This window comes from Tachysurus vachellii, chromosome 6, assembly GCF_030014155.1.
Source record: "Tachysurus vachellii isolate PV-2020 chromosome 6, HZAU_Pvac_v1, whole genome shotgun sequence".
In the NCBI taxonomy this organism is placed as follows: Eukaryota; Metazoa; Chordata; class Actinopteri; order Siluriformes; family Bagridae; genus Tachysurus; species Tachysurus vachellii.
In genome coordinates, this window is record NC_083465.1 from 21915023 (window position 1) to 21933300 (window position 18278).

Below are 18278 nucleotides of genomic sequence, written 5' to 3' on the forward strand. Positions count from 1 at the left end.
CACACACACACACATATATATATATATATATATATATATATATATATATATACACACACACACGTGAATATATATATATATATATATATATATATATATATATATATATATGTGTGTGTGTGTGTGTGTGTGTGTGTGTGTGTGTGTGTGTGTATATATAAAACCTAGTGATATACCTTAGTGATTGAGTGATGTGGCCACACACACACACAGACTTCACAGGTAAAACACAAGTTTAACACTAGCTTTCTAGCTTTAATTAAAAGCAGATTGGAATTCTTTTAATCTCAAACACAAATGTCTTGAGTGTGGAGCAAAAATAAAAGATTTGGCCTTGCTGTACCGATACCTTCGGAGGTAAATGACTATTAAGCAATAACAATGTTTTATGGTTTTCTCCTTTCACCTTCAACTATCATCAAGTAATAACATAGAGCCTGTTTTAGATAGAAATACATAACATTATAGAAAATAATGGTCTATAATATCTCAGTTTTAGATTTATTCCTACCAATACTAGTACAATTTAACCAACATCAACATTTATGCAGAGATACCTGTAGCACAATGGCGCTAAACCAAATGATTATTTTTATTACTACAGTAGCAGTATTTTTTAAATCTTCAACTGGGTGAATCTGTGTCCAGGATAGCCACAGATTCCTGTTCTTAACTGACAGGAGTGAACATCATCGTCTTTTGCTGTTGTAGCCCAACCACTTCAAGGTTTGATGTTTCATGCACGTTGAGATGCTTTTCTGCTTATCACCTGTACTATAATAGTGAAGGCAAACAGTGAATAAAATATGGTGTAGAGTGGCAACAGAGTACTGTTGTACATAGTAATAAAGAATAAACAGGAAAAAACAAGAGAATGGTTTAATATTTTATAAAAGCCAGAAGGGGCCAAGCAAACCATTACTTCTTCTGGAAAAAGGAAAATGTAAGGACAGCCATTATTATTTAATTCTGAGCCATATGCCAGTCCATTGCCAGTCCATTGGGTACCACACACCCAGGCACACACACACAGAGACACACACAGTGAGTTTGTGTGTCTGTGTGTGAGAGAGTGAGTGAGAGAGTGTGAGAGAGAGAGAGAGAGAGAGAGAGAGAGAGAGAGAGAGAGTTTAGAGGCAATCCACCTAATGTTTTTATTGAGATTCAAGGAACTGGAGAACCCAGAAGAGACCTACATGACAAAACACACAAATCATCACATACGGTATAAAGTAAATGGAGCTCAAGGTTGAACCTGAGACCCTGAACCTAAGTGTCTGTGCCTCTGCTACTCCACCAGTATGTCATGAACGAAACACCTACATTTCCTGTATGGAAAATCAATGACCAATCCATCCAACGTCATGATATTGGTAACTAAAGTGAGTAAGATCAACAATTTCTCCTCATTGATGTGTTTGTTTTGCAGCCCTCAGTACAAACCCCATTTTTAAACATGACATCCAGTAGATTTATGTCCTAATACCTAGGTTAATGTGTAACTTTTGGGAAAAGCCATGATTTCAGAGGTTTTAAAATCTGATAGCAAGACTCATTGCAGTTCATTTTAGCTGAAGATTGAGCAGCACAAGGTAAGAAAAGCTTTTTTAAATCATATATGTACCTGATATGTATTGTACTTGTAATTGTTTTGAAATAAAATATTCTACTTAGCAATATTTAATGTTTAATCACTGATCCAGATTAAAAAAACATGGGCCTGTCCCATGTATCCCCACAACCCCATGTATCCCCAGAAGGCCAAGCCATTTAGAAGACAGAATGGGTAAAAATTGTAATAAATTTTAACAGGTTTTAATCAAAGGAAACAGTTCTAATGTTAATTAGCCATTAGTTAGCAATGTGAGCTAAACTAGCTAGCCAGATGAACGCTTTGTTTTAAATATAAAATGTACCTTTGATATTCCTGTCATGATAAATGATAAATACAGTAAGTGCTGCTTCAGCCTATAGGTAACACTCAGGATCATTTGAATCTTTGCTAGATAAGGTATTTAGCTATGTACAGTAGCTTGCATAAATTAACATGAGCTAGTAGACTATGTTAGGATCCTAGAAAGCTACTAAAACCCCAACAGCATTTGGCTTGTGAGCTAATGTTACCTTTCTTAAAATAATGTTGAAAATGGAAGTTCACTTAGTTCATGGTGTTTACTTGGTCTTTACTTGACAAGCCAAGATAACATAATGGCTCAAAACTGCAATACTCAAATATAGAACATATTAGTTTTATATTAGTTTTACAACTAATCTTATTCATACTCAAGTAATTTTCTTAATCACTACTGTTACTGTTACTGAAGTGAATTAATTATTACAGTAGATATACTTTTAATAAAATCAGTGTGTTTTGTACTGCTGATTATATCTATAAGCCAAACAACACTTGAGTCATATTTGTTACTCTCGTTGTTTACTCTGAGCTATGTGTGTTGTGCTGCTGCTAGTTTGGTCACTGACCTTGTAATGTACATAGATCACTAGCACAAAGTGTGAAAAGTCTGTTCTAAATTCTTTGGTAAAATTAAAAATACAGCTTGTATTTTAATATGAAACATAATGTTAAATGCTAGTTAGCATAAAATTATTAAAGAATTTATTTCAAGATTGATTTATTAAAGTTTGTGTTGATTATATCCCTTAGTTGTATCCTGTATCAGTTATCATCTCTCTGGATAAAAGTGTAAACAAATCAACATGATCAAATTACATTCATAATAAAGAACATAGTCATTACTCATTACTAGGTTCCTGTTAAACATCCAGTCAAGTCCAGACCAATGTGTATGACGCATCTTTGCACAAGATGGAAAAAAATCAATCAAGCAAATGTGCCCCCTCAAAACTGCATTATTAAAAAAATAGGTTGATATTCCAAGATTTCCATTCACACTTAGTCATAAAAACAGGTATAACTGCTATCCTGCTAATTATGTAGCACCATGGTCCTGGAGAAATGTTGTTTCATTTCACCCATGTACTGCATCAGCTATTTATGCTTGAAATGACAATAAAAATCTTCTTGACTCTTGACCCCACACCTAGCCCTCATCTTAACCTTTGTAACTTTTAATATGCAAACTGTACTCAAATCATTTTTTTTTTTTTTTGTACTCAAATAATTAACACAATCTATTTAAATACTTGAGTACACTTTGTTGTGTGCACAGATTTGAAGTCATTTTAAGCAGTTTACTCATTTTTTATTGTATTTAAAGATAATGCTCTGTGGACTGACTGTGTTTTAGGCCCTCCCTGAGATTTTTGACAAACTACCAAAGGAAGATGAAACAACTTCTTCTAATCCTCATCTGCGTTGTAATGGGAATAGCCAACCGTGTGTATATCCATCCCTTCCAGCTCTTTAGCTCTGGTGATGTCACTTGTGAGGTCACTAACAGTAATGACAAGGAGACTTTAGAGAGCATTCATTCTCTGACTGCCATTCAAGCCAGCACAGAGCCGGATCCCCGGCCTGCAATTGAAGAACTAAAGAACCTCACCCAGTGGACTGCTGTGGTGGCTGAACTGCAGAACTCTCTGGGATTGCGAATGTATGATGCACTAAGCCGCAAGCAACGGGACATTAACATACTTTTCTCTCCTCATACTGCCTTTGGTACCTTGTTAACTTTATACCTAGGAACCTCCAAGACTACTGCCAGTGATTATGAGGAATTTTTGGGACTCACCTGGAATATTGAGAAGTCTGTTTGTACAAAAGTTATCAACGGACACAAGGTACTACGTGCACTTAAAGCCATTAGCTCATTAAGTGATGGACCTCAAGATGAGTTCAGAACCCTTGTTTGGACCTTTGTAAGCAGCGATGCTGACTTGTCCAAGGACTTTGCGCATGGCATTCAAGAGTTTTCAGACACCTCTTTTATTCGAGCTGTGAACTTCTCCCAACCCAAAGAAGCTGAGGCACAAGTTAACTTGTTCATTCAGAAGACATCCCACAGCAAGGTTGAGAACCTTTTTAAAGATATAAGCCAATCAACAAACCTGCTGTATGCAAGCTCTGCACATTTTAAAGGTGGGTTTTTATAAGGTCATTTATTTTTAGGTATCTTTGATTAGAACTTGAACTGAGACCTTCTAAATTATTTAACGCCTTCATATGCTCTTCGAAACTAGGGATACTCAGGCATTCTTTAGATAGTTTTGGGTCCTAGATTTCTAAAAAGGGCCGCCACAGTGGTACAGCAGGTGGTGTTGCCTCACAGCTCTAGGACCTCAGTTCTGTCCTAAGCTTGAGTGTTGCGTAGATTTTATGTGCAGGTCTGTCCTATGTCAAAGTGGGTTCACCAGTTTCCTCTCACATCCCAAAAACACGTTGTATAGAATAAGTTGAGCAGGATGTGAATAAGTGTGTGAAGGTGTTTCCCATCATGGGTGTATGGTTTTGATGAAAGCTACAAAAGCAATTCAATAGGTCTCTCTGGATAAGGACAAATGCAGTGGTGGCTCAAACAGTTAATGCTCTTTATTGCCACTTGGAAGGTCGGTGTTCCACTATTCTGCGGCTGCTGGGGCCTTGAGCAAGGCCATTTAAGCCTCTCTGGCTCACTAGCTCTGTATCATAGCTGACCCTGTGCTCTGACCCCAAATGTCTAAGCTGGGATATGCAAATAAAAAGAATTTCAATATATACTGTAGGTGACAAGTAAAGGCTTCTTCTGAAGGCTACAAATGTAAATATAACTTCGTAACATTCTCCAGTCATTTGCTGCTGGACACATTGTTGGATAGATTTTTTACTGACTCTCAGAAAATGTGTAATTATTTGAAATGCAATTATTTATAGGAAACTGGAGAACAGCTTTCCAGCCCAAAAAGACAACTCTGCAAGACTTCCATATTGACGAGATGTCCACTGTGAAAGTACCTCTCATGACACAAACTGGTGACTACATGCACCTCAGTGATCCTGACAAAAAGTGCACTGTTATTAAACTTGGCCTCAGCAAGCAGACATACATGCTATTGGTACTTCCTAATGAGGGAACCAGACTGCAAGACATTGAAAATCAGCTCAAGACAGACACTATATCTACATGGCATGGACATCTAAAGGAGAAGTGAGTAGCTTCTTTGAACGGTCAGTTGAAGAGTTATTTTGGGTTAAACATATTTTAACAGACAAAAGATCTGAGTTAAACACAAGTCCAAGGTTCAGCCCCACCGCACAGGAGTCGGCCTTGAGATATCAATAATTAAGAGAAAACTGCGACTCTGTTTCCAACACAAACATTTACAGGTAAATCTATACATTTGTCATTTTAATTTCTTCCTGTAGATATCTGGAATTGTCCCTGCCTAAATTCTCTGTGACAGCTGTGACTGATCTGAGATCGTTGCTCTCCGATATGTCTGTTGATAAATTCCTGCTGTGTTCCGAAACCAACTTTCAGAGACTCAGCACCAAAGGCAATTTCACAGTCGACAAGGTAAATATATATATTTTTAAAATTATGAAATAAAGGACCAAATAATTCTAACCCGTTTAAGTTAGTTCAGTTTATTTCGAGAGGAGATTTCTTTTCAAATTAGGGAGCCGCACAGGTTTCAGAATTCTTCATTCCAGATCCAGTCGTAATAGCTGTAAAAATAGCTGTAACACTACTTTGAGATATAATTTCAAACCAATCTGAAACATTTCATTTAAGCTTCTTTGATTATTTCTGACAGGTGATCAACAAGGTTCTTTTCGAGATGTCCGAGGAAGGAAAGGAGGTTCTGAACAAGTCTCAGGATGAGAGAGTTCCTCTGAGAGTCACCGTGGACAGACCCTTCCTTTTTATTATTGTAGAGGGCAACACTAATGCTATACTCATGCTGGGAAGGATACAGAACCCAACCCTTTAAAGCACAGTACGATCGTGTAATATTATTGTCCCTCAGATTCTTTCAACTCAAAGCAGTTTATTACAACATACACGAGTAACTGTCTTCAATATCAAATGAATATGTATGAAGTTTAATGTATGGTACATTATATGCTATCTGAATGTATTAAAAGAAGACTATTTACAACAGAAGTCTTTTTATCTTCCAGTGGCATTACACATTTACACAGAATTATACATACCTACCACATACCTACCTCCCTAGCCAATACTGTACAGTAACCTTCCCTTAACTGACATATATATCATTTAACACTGAATTTCAGCATTAATATACCATAAGTAATCAAAACTTGTATTAACTGATTGCTTTAAATTATAAACCAAATATGAAACACCTGGGCAATCTAATATTCATACCAACATAATCTACAATGACCAATTTACATGCACTTGCCACTATTCCTAAATAAAAATGTCTGTATACCTGCAGATTCCTGCAGCTATATAATATCATGTATGACAATCATGTAGCAGACGCACAATGCATCGAAATCATGCAGATACAAATCATGACTGTTAAGCGCTGCATGACTGTTGTTAAGACAGGCTGGTTTGAGTATTTCAGAAACTGCTGATGTCCTGGGATTTTCACACACAATGGCTGCAATGACTGAGTACGGTGAAATGAACAGATGAATCGCTTGTACCCGTCTGGAAGAATATAATAACTCAAACAATCCCTCTTTACAACTGCAGTGAGCAGAACAGCATGCACAAAACCTCACATTTTTATCTTTTGATCTTACTTGGTTCATACTGGGCATTTCCTGTGAACTAAGAACAGGTCATCATAGACACAAGTTGGTTAAAATAGTTTTGAAAAAAATCCAGTAATTGTTAGACTGGTTAGAGTTTACAGGAAGGCTATGGTAATTCAAATTACAACACTTTACTACAACCATGCTGAGTAGGAAAGCATTTTAGAATCCACAGCATATCAAATTTTGAGGTGGAGGACCACATCCTGTCAGCCAAAAAAAAAGGAATCTGAGGCTACAGTCAGCATCGGTCAAGATTATAAAAAAAAAAAATCACATTTTTTTGATCCAGTTTATTACTGTCCAACTCGTATGCAGTCCAAGATGCTTTTCTGCTCACCATGGATATGATGCAGTGTTAACTGTGCTACCTTGCCTTCCTGCCAGTTGAAACAGCACCAGGTCCATTATCCTCTGACCTCGTTCATCAACAAGAAGTATAAATCAGCCTTTTAAGTATCATAGAAATCTATAATACAAGCAAAAACACGAGCGATAACTTGCCAAGCCTTTTATTATCAATGATATGATGATATGAAAAGTTACAGTAGTCTCAGCTTTGTTCAGTAGAACATATGAATAATAACAGAATGTTGACAGATGTGCAAAATGTAAAAAGCATCCTGTCAGGGTCACTGAGCACTGAGTTTCAGCTTGGCAACTTGCCTCAGAATAGGCACTGTGTCAGAAAATATATGAAACGAAATCTGACACAGTGCTTAAGCTTATGACATAATATTCATCTGTCAGATCAATTGTTTATGTATCTGTGAAGGACAGGATATAAGACATAATGGCATTGTAGTCCCTTTCTAGTACACACAGAATTTACATTGCATATCATTAATAATCCCCTTGACCAATGTGATTTAACATTTATCATTCTAAAATATCCAATAAAGTTTAAAAATAAATAACACCTGTCCACATGGAAAACATTCTTGTTGTGTGCTTCTTCATCACAGGCAAAGCTCACAGCTCAAAGATTTGCGACTTTCACCTTATAACTGCACTGCGACATGGCTGTAAATCATTCGGAAAGTCTTTTTGTTTTCCTCCGTAAGCTCTGTGAGCACCTGCCTGCTGAAGCGCTGTAGATAAAGAACTTCCTGTCAACCTGAAGGATGAGTCCTAAGAGCCAGCCTGCTCTGCTGTGGCGAGATTCCGTGCCTCCCGCACCAGGTCCAGCAGAGCGGAGAACAAGGTGATGTCGCTCGGCTGGAGGCCCATCTTCTGAATCTGTTAAAGGAAACGTGAACGTGATAGATTCTGAAATTATGTGCACCTTTGGTTTCATCAGCCTGAATGATAAAAATGAAATTTAAAATAAGTTATTTCATAAGTCCTTCATCATGACAGCTGCTTAGTTCAACAATCAGGGCACTGATCAAGGAGTTGGCAAGTTTAAATCGCAGAATCCGTCCACTGTCCACTGGAACGTTCACTCCCTTAAAAAAGTCCCACAATTCACCACTAAAACCAGGAAGCATCAATGGACACCATGTTCCCTAACTGGAACTGATGTCATGTTTCCTAAAGCCTCTCAGCTTTCATCTACATCTGTAAGTAGCTTGTCATCGTTGCGGTGACCATTTCAGTAATGCTTTCTTTACATTTACTTTATGTTCTATATAAAAATTTATTTTATAAGATTTCTTTTTTTAAAACCACTAGCTAGCCTGTGATCATGCTTGAAATACCTTGAACTTTTATAACCCACTTTAAACAATGTAAAAAACGATGGCTAAGATAATGGTGGTTGTTGTTGATAATTGCCAGTAGTGATGCTTTACCATGCAAGACCTTAGTCATGTCTTTGGAAGCTGAGTCAGGAGTGTCCTACTGTGTAGTGAGCCAAGATCCTTATCAGTGTCCCAAATCGTGTCCATGGGAGCTGACACTCAATGGCCAAAATTATTTTATTACTGACAAGAAAAGTTTAAAATGAATGAATAAATAAATAAATAATCTATCTCTGCCCGAACAAGAATACCAATTTCTCTCTCTTTCTGTGATAGCCTACATACTGAAAGAAATATTATAACGGTGATTCTGAGCACATCCTCAAATATACCTCTCTGTCCATACAAAACACAATACAAATACAAAAAGTGCATTGACTTTTTTTCTTTTCATTGAATTTCTTCCGCTCAGATCTACCTGGACATTTTTGGTAGCGAACAGATAAACTGATCACATGATAGTTTACACAAGTTAAAGGTGGGGTGCACGATGTTTCAAAAATGCTTCAGAAAACTGAGTCGGGCCGACTAACAAAACAACCGTGTAGCCAATGAGCAGAAAGGGGCGTGTCTTGTCAATATGTGGCGGAGAGAGTGTTCAGTGCGCATGTCTGACATTATCCGAAAGCGATTGAAACGTTGACATGGCGGATACCTGCCGTTACCTCTGCCTCGGGTTCTAGGTGTTGAACGTCGTCTTCCGCGTGAAACGGAGCTAAACCTTTCACGGTATAACACACAGTACTACAAAAACACATTTGTATTACCATAGTATTACTCATTGAGTTCATTTACTGATAAAAATATCCCCTCGGCTGCTTCCCCAGCAAGTTCCGCCATAATAGTTGCATATGTATGTGTGGGGCGGAGCTACAGTGTATCAAAACAGGGTTGAGACCCATTTGGGTTAAGGGCGTGTTTGTTTAGGTGATTTCAAATGTCAACATTGGCTTTCAGAGATCGTGCACCGCAGATTTTGAAGCAAATGTACACCAATCAATGTTACAGACAAATCGCCTCACTGATCTACCTACAAAAACACTTTATGATGTTACCTCGATTTGTATCAACTGTTACCCTTTAAATACATACAAATCTTCTTTACATCCCTAGTATGTGTTGTATTTTGAGCTGTACCTGCTCTCCGAGGTGCTCCACATCCAGAGCCAACTGCAGGCGGATCTTACTGTCATCAGAGGGTCCGATGTTTGCTCCTGCTGTGCTGGGGGTGGCAGTTTTTCTAGCCTGTTTCAGCCGCTTTAGACTCTCCTCCATCTTTCGCACAGAGCTCAGCACATCAGAGATGGTCTCAAAGTATCTGAGAAAATATTGAGAGTTTACGGTTTGTTATTGATATACTGTGTCATGATGCATTATGAAACAACTTGGAGAAGAATAGATTTAAGCACTACCTGTGAGTGCAGTCTGAAAGCGCAACACGGAGCCACTCCTGGATGATGGAGGTCTTCACCACACCTGTAGAATCAGTGAGCAGCTGATGTAGCGGTTGTAGAGCATTGTCCATGTAAGCTGAGGCTCTGGTGGGCACTTCCTGTTAGAGATGGGCAAAAAACATAAAAGAATTGAGGGCATGTTATTGAAAACTAAAAATGTTAATATAGAAAAACATTTTACTGAGACACATTTTGCTAACATGTGACAAATTATAAGCAAGAATCAAGTCACTGGCAACTAGCAGATCTGAATGCTGTCTTTGCATCTCATAATCATTCATTTATGGAATTTATACTGTGGTTCCCCATCTCTGATCCTGGAGTGCAGTGGTGAATTTCCAGCTCTACCACAACCTACCAACCGAATCATGCATCTCTAAGCACAATCACCAAACTGTGCTGATCTCCTCCATCTGGAGTTGGGAAATCCTGTACTAGTCAATACTGTGCTCTGTTCACAACAGCACACCTTATTGGTCCTTCTGTAAAGTCGGGGAACTTCTGATGCGTTTTTCAGGAAGCGGAAGCTCCTCTCTGTCAGATTTTGAGTCATTCTGCTGTTCAGTGTTGGGATGCATCTGGATAAAGCCGCTTTAGAGTCGTCCAATGCATCTGAGAAGGGGGGGGAGAGGGAGAGAGTATAAGGAATCACTCCACATGAGCACCTTTGTTATTTGATATCAAATCTAGACATGCAACACTGACCTGATACAAGCGCAAGGTTTTGGAACCCAATTTCCTGTAATCTTTCCATCACCATATTAGAGATGTTGGGAATCTGAACGCATAATAAGACAAAAAGACTTATAAAATACAAAGCGTGTTCAATTTTCACCCTGTACATTCTGGGAAGGTTTTAATCTTTTCTGAAGGTCTAGTGACATTAAGGCAAGCTAGCTGGATACATATTTTAACTTACTACAGTAAAACTAATACACACACAGTGATCACTGTACTCAAATTTTAAAACAAACTGCCACAGAAGGATCCAATGTCAATTTATCACCATAGCCACTGCTCTGTACAGTGTTGGTACCTGTTCCTGTAACTGATCCACATCAGCAGCAATAAATACAAGCTGTTTGGTGGACAGGAGTGTAGGACCACCGCTCTCACTGTCTGCGTCCTGAGAAGTACGACTCGACGTGGAAGAAGCAGAGCTCGGAAGCGGCCTTGTGACTTCTTTGGTGGTGTCTGAAGGCGAGGTTTTAGTTAAGACCTAGAGAAATGCAGAGAGACAAGAGAGCATATGACTTCTGGTAAAGCTTTAATTTAACAACTGCTGTAAAGAAGAGATGTCTGCTCTGACTGATTGCTTTATCTGTGGTACCTCAGTGAGAAAGGTAGCATAACGGGAGAGGAGCTGTAGTGTTAGCTTCCAGAACCGATGGGCGAGAGGGGGAAGGTAGACACGCTCGGCCCAACACCTGCATACACAGCTCCATAATACCTCAGTCACCTGCAGCCGGTAGTGGCTACCCGCTACACACAAACACAGACACACAGACAGAGACACGCAGACACAGAGACACGCACAGACAAGCTAATTAATGCCATGTCTACATGTGATTTGTCCCCAAACTTAAACTCCAAAGTTAAAACCAGAATTTTCCTGTGGATATGTCAGTACACACCAACAAACCCACAAACCCATAAAATATCTGATGTGGTGCCAGTAAGAGTCTATTTTACATCCCAAACTGAGCAGATTTCCTCAGGGTCATCAGAACATTTATTTTGTTTATTCAACATTTTTTTTCCTCAGCATGACTGTTTGAAGACTAACCTGGAGCTGCTTTTAATCCATCTACAGTAGCATTTTCCAGATACCCTGCAATATCCTTGTACCTGAAAAAAAACACATTCGGGGCAAAAGTTTAACAAATACTATAACTGCAAATTTCTGAAATAACTCTTAATAGTTGTTTTGCACCCACTAAAGCCGTAAGTTGTGCTTCTGTATTGTTGTGATTTCAAGTTGTCAGGTAATATGTGATGTTAATTCAATTCCTAGGCACCAGCCAGCTCTCCCCTATCGTATGACTGCTGGCACATGAAGGCTAACAAGTGTCTCCTTTGAGAGGTATTAAGAAAGCTAACTGCAGTAGGGTTCAATAGGATGGACTTTATAATAAGCCTCAAAATAAACAACCCAGGCTCAAAATAAATAACCCAGAGCACAGACAATCTTCCTCCCACAAAATGATTCAGCTTAACAATTCAATTTCACAAAATCAATTTATCATAATTTTTTTTAAAACAAATTAAAAACATATTATAAATATGTAAAGAATGATGTTTCACCTATTATTATTACTACTATTATCATTATTATTCTTATAATTATCATTATTATTATAATCGTTAGCATTATTATTATCATTATTATCATCATTATTATTATAATCGTTAGCATTATTATTATCATTATTATCATCATTATTGTTATAAGCATTATTATTATTATTATTATTATTATTATTATGTTGCAAAAGGTTTTACTGGAATTAAATCATTTTATTACATTTGTTGTTTACTTAAATATTATAAAATGTACCAATAAGTCTGTAAGCACTTCTTTGAGGCATCAGGGACCTGCTCAGTGTCACTCACCGTAGCTGAAAGTACACTGGGAGGTTCCACTTGTTGTGGAAGCTCTGATAGGACGGGTGTGCTCGGAGTCTCTTTACACTGGCCTGAGAACCACACTGCCTTTCAAACTTCCGCACAAAGTCCATGCTAACGCAGTATCTCTGCAAAAAGCACAACAAACGGTATGTCTGTGAGGGAGAAGAGTCATTCGGGTCATGAGAATATGTCTCACAATAATATGTCCTTGTGAGTGGATTATTTCATATGATGAAGAAATGTCACTATGAGTTTGTTCCGCTTTCTGGTGGGGAAAAAAAGCTGCGTGTACGAGTCACACATGCAACACAGTGACATTAACCCTGATCTTCTAAACACAGAAGGCTGATGGAAAAGTTAGAGAAAAGACCTGAGAGTCGAGGAACAAGACCGTGGCAACAGCTCAGTTACATCTGGTGGAGGTGGAAGCTTTCACTTAAAGGCCATAGCAATATATTTTCATAATTAAATACCTAGAGATTTAGTCTAGTGGTTGCTTAGTGGTTACTGATTGGAAGGTTCCAAGTTCAAATCCCAGGACCAACATGCTGCCACTGCTGGGCCTTTGAGGAAGACCCTTACTTCTCAACTGCTGAGCTGTTTAAATGAGATAGACGATAGAGGAACATTTGCCAAATGCCGTGAATAGAAACAGTAGTTGCAGTGGTTAAATTTAGCATGGGTACAAAAGCCTGTGAAAAAACTACCCAAACATTCTGAACAGCAGCATCTGAAACTGCAACACAACACCTTTTTATTTTGTCACCCTCAAATGTTTACATCAGTGGTTTCACACTCATTCCCACACACGGTGTACAAATTAAACGGAAATTCCCATTGTTCAGAAGAAACGAAATATCTAAACAACGTCTAAACATCTTCATGACAACAAAAAGCCACTCAGCGTACTGTGTACTTACGTGTACTGTGTACTTATGAGGAGCTGACCTTACTGACACATAAAAAAGACAGAGAGATGCTACTTACATTTACAGCAGCATGTTAGGCTCTAAGTGTGACTGGAAATGAATAACTGGAATGAATCATGCAGTATTGTTCCTGTGTGAGTGAGTGTGTGTGTTTGCTTTTTATTCTTTACCTCATAAAAAGCATCTGGATTGCCAGGATTAAAAAGAGAAGGGATTCTGCCTTCAACACCTTTAATGGTCTCAGGCCAGACAGAGTTGACAAGGAAGTCATATCCAGGAACAATGTCAGCTTTGTCACTAAACATAAAGATTAAACAATGTTAATGTGTTTATTGAGTACAATAAACAAAAAAAAATAAATACTGAACATATGCATGGTGGCCTGGGAAAACCAATCACATGATTAACTGCAATTTCCTACCATATAGAGCTCTTTTGCACGTATCACACATCTAAGTATCAGTACCTTAAAGTCTGGTTACACAGAAGAGACGTTCTCATGGAGACAAAATGTTAACTATGTCTATATTAAGCCCATTTCTTTACCACACGTAACCAACAATTTCCTTTGTGAAGGAAGCAGAACGTTCACCTTGTTTCACCTAAAAATATATATTTATATAATTAAAATATAATAAATATATATAATATAATAAAAGAACAATTTACTCGTTTTACAGCCAGGTTTGTTTAACTATCTCCATGATCTCAAACAGAAAGCTTAGGTATGGTTAGAAAAACATAATGACATTTCTACCTTGTTTTGGTGGTAATTACATAATTCTTTTAGTTTTATTAAAATCACTGGAGGATGTTATAGACAGAAAATAGAAATGTGGTTCAAAAAACATTTTTCATCATTTTCTGACACACACACAGGCGCACACAGGGAGAGAGAAAGTGAGAGCTGGTGCTCCTTTCTTTCAACTTATTGAGATGAAACCCAAAAATTTGTAGAAATACTGGATTTCAAACAAGAGCATCGGCAAAATCGTCCGATTTGAAGAAAAAAAAAATTAAAAATTCAATTTATTTGTATTGCACTTTTAACAATTCAAACTGTCTCAAAGCTGCTTTACATGAGTAAAGAAACAGAACAATTTTGTTACTATTTATCTCAAACATCTATCCTAATGAGCAAGCCGGAGGTGACGGTGGCAAGGAAAAACTCCCTGAGAAGAAATGAGGAAGAAACCTTGAGAGAAAACAGACTCAGAAGATAACTTACAGGGACAGTAAATAATGTCAATGTAAAAAACATGCAAATTCCCGCATGTTTTCTTTTTTAAATTGTGTTTTAAATTTGTTTAATTTTGCCAAATAAAAGCCTCAAAAAAGCTCTGAGGCAAGGCTCTGGAGGTTAGTTTAACTGGAGCTACAAGTAAAGAAATGGTAATTTGATGACCCTGATGATGTCAAAAAAACAAAACTGAAACATAAAAGTCTGGATCTGCATTATGGCAGGATTTTGCTGCGTCATCATGAGTTTTTTATGTGCTGATTTGCTCTTCTTCTAAAGTAACTCAGGGATTTAAAAGCCTGCCAAAAATAGCCCGAGCATGTCTAATAATAAACAGTGAAATACATCGTACCTAGAAACGGTCCCTCCTGTGACCTCCCGGAGCAAACGGCAATGATGAGGCACAAACTCCAGAACCTTTGAGTACATGGTTTGAAGGCCGTTAGGGCTGGACTTCATAAACTGCTCAGTTATGACCTGTGACATAAACAACATGGTAATTCAACCTGCACAATGCCATAAGATGTGTAGAAAAGAACGTACAAGGGAGCATGCATTAATAATATCGTAATACCTTACATCTAATCTGGTGTAATCCACTAGGCCATATTTGTTAGTAGTGCATAAGTATAGAGCAAGCTAAATAAATGAAATATACCTCTTCCATGTATGGCTTGACTAAGACTTGTCCCACCAGTGTCTCTGCGTCTTTGGTCTTGTCGATGGTAGCGTATGTGCGCAGGCAGTGACGCACCATGGCCACGTTTGATGTTTGTAAGCCCTGAATCAGCAGACCCTCCAGAGACTGTTGCAGCATGGCCGTGATACCAGCGATCCTCTGAAACACACAACACAGTCCACTCACAATCACTAATAAGTGCAAACACGGGCACTATTTACGTTTAGGGCATTTGGCAGATGCTCTCATTCACAGCAACATACAAAAGAGCTTTTGATGTCTCTGTCAATGAATACACTAATACTGGTTTACTAGGACACAAACTAAGAATACCATCAACTCTGGTGGGAAGAAATACAGCAAGAAAAGAACAAAGACAACATTTTTTTTTTGTATTCAAGTGCTAGTCCAAGTATTTCAGTAAGCGGTAGGGCTTTAGTCATCGTATATATAGAAAGCCAGGAAATCTAGTGAAAGTTCATTCCACCACCAGAAGAGTTTGGATGCATGTCTTCCTATCTGCCCACTTCTGCATCCACAAGCTCACAGATGCCCATGATTGAATAGTCACTGTGATTGACAGGAGAGACAGAGAGAGAGAGAGAGAGAGAGAATGCCAGCTTTGGCTTTAGAACTCGCAACCTCCTGGATATCAAGAGGAGTCCTATGGTTCTATATGCTTTAATATATTCTGTTTTTTCTTTTATTTTTAAGTAGTAACTTTCAAATTGCTGAGGTATAAAAAATAAACCATGATAAGCTGTCCTGTTATAGGAAAATTTAATTCACTGTGGTAATGGAAGCATCTTTTCCTCTTTACTACTAACTATTTAAGTGCTGGTGCTGGCCTGGGTAAGGCATGTGAAAGCTGAGCTCACCGGGCGCACTTTATCCAGCAGGGGCATGCCTTTGCTCTGGACAGCATGGAACTGCAGGTGGTTGAACTCAGTGGCGATCCGCTCAAGAATCTGACCCGCTAAAAGAGGACTGCATATAAAACAAAACAAAACAAAAAAGTCTGATGTATTTATGCGCACAGAAAACACTGACTAGGAGCTGATGTAGTTTAGTGCTATTTTCCTTTATTCAGCCACTTAATTTACAGAATATGGCTAAACAGAGCCTGATATTAACATCTTAATTTCAGATTGTTATTCTCACAAGGCTTCTGAAGCATTTACTGATTGAGGAGCACAAACAGTCAAATTTACCTGCTTGCTTCAAGAGAAGTGGTGTCTTGGGCATTTTGCGAGTGTAAGATTTTCTCAATCTTCTCCACCGATCGAACCACTTGCATAAGTCTTAATACACAAACCTAATGAAAAGTCCAGAAATTAAGATACATTCTACACATTTCAAGTTGCACTTTCCAGAAAAGACATGTTTGGTTTAATCAATGGGTTAATTAACCAAATTAGAACCACACCTTTTTCTTTTGAATGTCATCTTGCTTGGTCAACTGTGTGTCTATGGCTTGGATAACGTCACTGACTGACGACCTCAGACTCTGTACAAGCCAGGGAAATGCAAAAGTGAGACATAACCTTTTAAACTTAAAGCAATGAAATGTAACATCCCTGTTGCAGAAGACAACATCAAATAATGCAAAACCATGGTGTTGAAACCATTTACCATCACTTCTTCTCGCAGCTGGCCGAGAGGGACAGAAAGCTGGTTGAGAGCTTTATCCATTCCCACCTGAACACAGGATGAGCATTAACTCCACACGTAATACAGATAGAATACACACTGATGCAGAAAAGCTGGGCTTATTAACATTATAAATAAGCTCATTTGGTTCTTGGAGGTCTGGCAGCTCTACAGATACATTCAACAAATTTGAATCATTTTTTCATTTCATTTCAGTGTTTACTGATGACTGGTGTAAATTTTGGAGGAAATTTTTCCCCATTTTCTCACATTTTAGTCATTTGCCAGAAGCTGTCTACTTGCTACCTCTGAATATTACACAAGGGCAATCAGTGAGGAACTGTATGAAATCTAGCAGGTGTTTCCGGAGACATGTGAAGCCAGACAGTGAATCTTTCTGAAGAGCCACTCAGGCTCCATCACAGAGCAGCATAACAAACTCCTGACTCCCAGATGTCTTCTAATGATGATGCAAAAACTTTTTTTTGTGGCTGTACTAGGTGTTAAATTACCTTATTGACATTAAATCAAATCATCTGTATATATTACACACACTACTGCTGCTATATATTGTACAAAAAGCATAATATTGCACAATATTTTTATTTGCACTCCCACACTTTATGTACATAACTGATCGTTCATATTCTATACTCATATTTAATACTCATTCTGTCTATATTGTATCTCATCGTCTGCATTATTTTGTATAGTTTGTATAGTATAGTGTTATTTATGTCTGTACTTTTGAGAGTCACAAACAGCTGGAACCTTGTGTGTGTCAACACACTTGGCCAATAAACCTGATTCTGATTCTGATTAAAGTTGAGATATAAAAAAGACAGGAGATAAAACTTACAAGATTTGTGGACAAGTTGACAAAATCAGCATAATCTTTATTGATCAGCTCCACCATGGCTGTTTTGAGGAGTCTGTAATAGTGCTCCAGGTCCTGGCGCATCTCCTCCAGCTGGACACGCTTTCGGCAGTCTGCCACGAATTTATCCACATCAAAATCATCCTGAAAATTCACAGAGATACAAGATACACTGAAAATCCCCTCACATGCTTATGAATATAAAATTCTTCTGATAAGTAACATTAAATGCACCCAAGCAATAGTGTGCGACTGTATGGCTCATATCCAGAATCTGATGAACACCTAAAATTAGCACTCTCTTAGAAATGTTGTGTATTGTGTTGCTTAGAACAAACACAACAACAGGTACACAAATGATCATTTTGGTCAATGAGGTTTTTGG

The 18278-nt window shown here is 38.1% G+C and overlaps 2 protein-coding genes across 2 annotated transcripts in view; one reads left to right on the top strand and one right to left on the bottom strand.

Moving 5' to 3' along the window:
* Window positions 1–1453: 1453 nt before the first annotated feature.
* Window positions 1454–6065, top strand: agt (angiotensinogen). The gene is made up of 5 exons (XM_060872904.1): window positions 1454–1592; window positions 3270–4060; window positions 4832–5105; window positions 5324–5474; window positions 5716–6065. Exons 2-5 carry the CDS (start codon window positions 3307–3309, stop codon window positions 5890–5892), a joined length of 1356 nt encoding a protein of 451 aa, XP_060728887.1. The 5' UTR covers window positions 1454–1592; window positions 3270–3306; the 3' UTR covers window positions 5893–6065.
* Window positions 6066–7190: 1125 nt separating this feature from the next.
* cog2 (component of oligomeric golgi complex 2) overlaps window positions 7191–18278 on the bottom strand; it is a 13127-nt gene continuing 2039 nt past the window's right edge. The window contains exons 2-18 of the mRNA XM_060872905.1: window positions 17876–18037; window positions 16999–17064; window positions 16793–16873; window positions 16578–16681; window positions 16245–16353; window positions 15346–15525; window positions 15040–15164; window positions 13618–13744; window positions 12504–12643; window positions 11677–11738; window positions 11221–11372; window positions 10927–11109; window positions 10596–10668; window positions 10360–10502; window positions 9849–9988; window positions 9574–9754; window positions 7191–7933 (exon numbers count right to left, since the gene is read on the bottom strand). Coding sequence (XP_060728888.1) covers window positions 7826–7933; window positions 9574–9754; window positions 9849–9988; window positions 10360–10502; window positions 10596–10668; window positions 10927–11109; window positions 11221–11372; window positions 11677–11738; window positions 12504–12643; window positions 13618–13744; window positions 15040–15164; window positions 15346–15525; window positions 16245–16353; window positions 16578–16681; window positions 16793–16873; window positions 16999–17064; window positions 17876–18037 — 2136 coding nt within the window. The 3' untranslated portion in view covers window positions 7191–7825. The remainder of the gene's footprint in view (window positions 7934–9573; window positions 9755–9848; window positions 9989–10359; window positions 10503–10595; window positions 10669–10926; window positions 11110–11220; window positions 11373–11676; window positions 11739–12503; window positions 12644–13617; window positions 13745–15039; window positions 15165–15345; window positions 15526–16244; window positions 16354–16577; window positions 16682–16792; window positions 16874–16998; window positions 17065–17875; window positions 18038–18278) is intronic.

Excerpts from the sequence above, each read along its gene's own strand:
- agt (XM_060872904.1), top strand. The coding sequence starts at position 3,307 with ATGAAACAACTTCTTCTAATCCTCATCTGCGTTGTAATGGGAATAGCC. Across the intron at positions 5,106-5,323 it reads CATGGACATCTAAAGGAGAA|ATATCTGGAATTGTCCCTGC; the intron begins GTGAGTAGCTTC and ends TTCTTCCTGTAG. Across the intron at positions 5,475-5,715 it reads GCAATTTCACAGTCGACAAG|GTGATCAACAAGGTTCTTTT; the intron begins GTAAATATATAT and ends TATTTCTGACAG.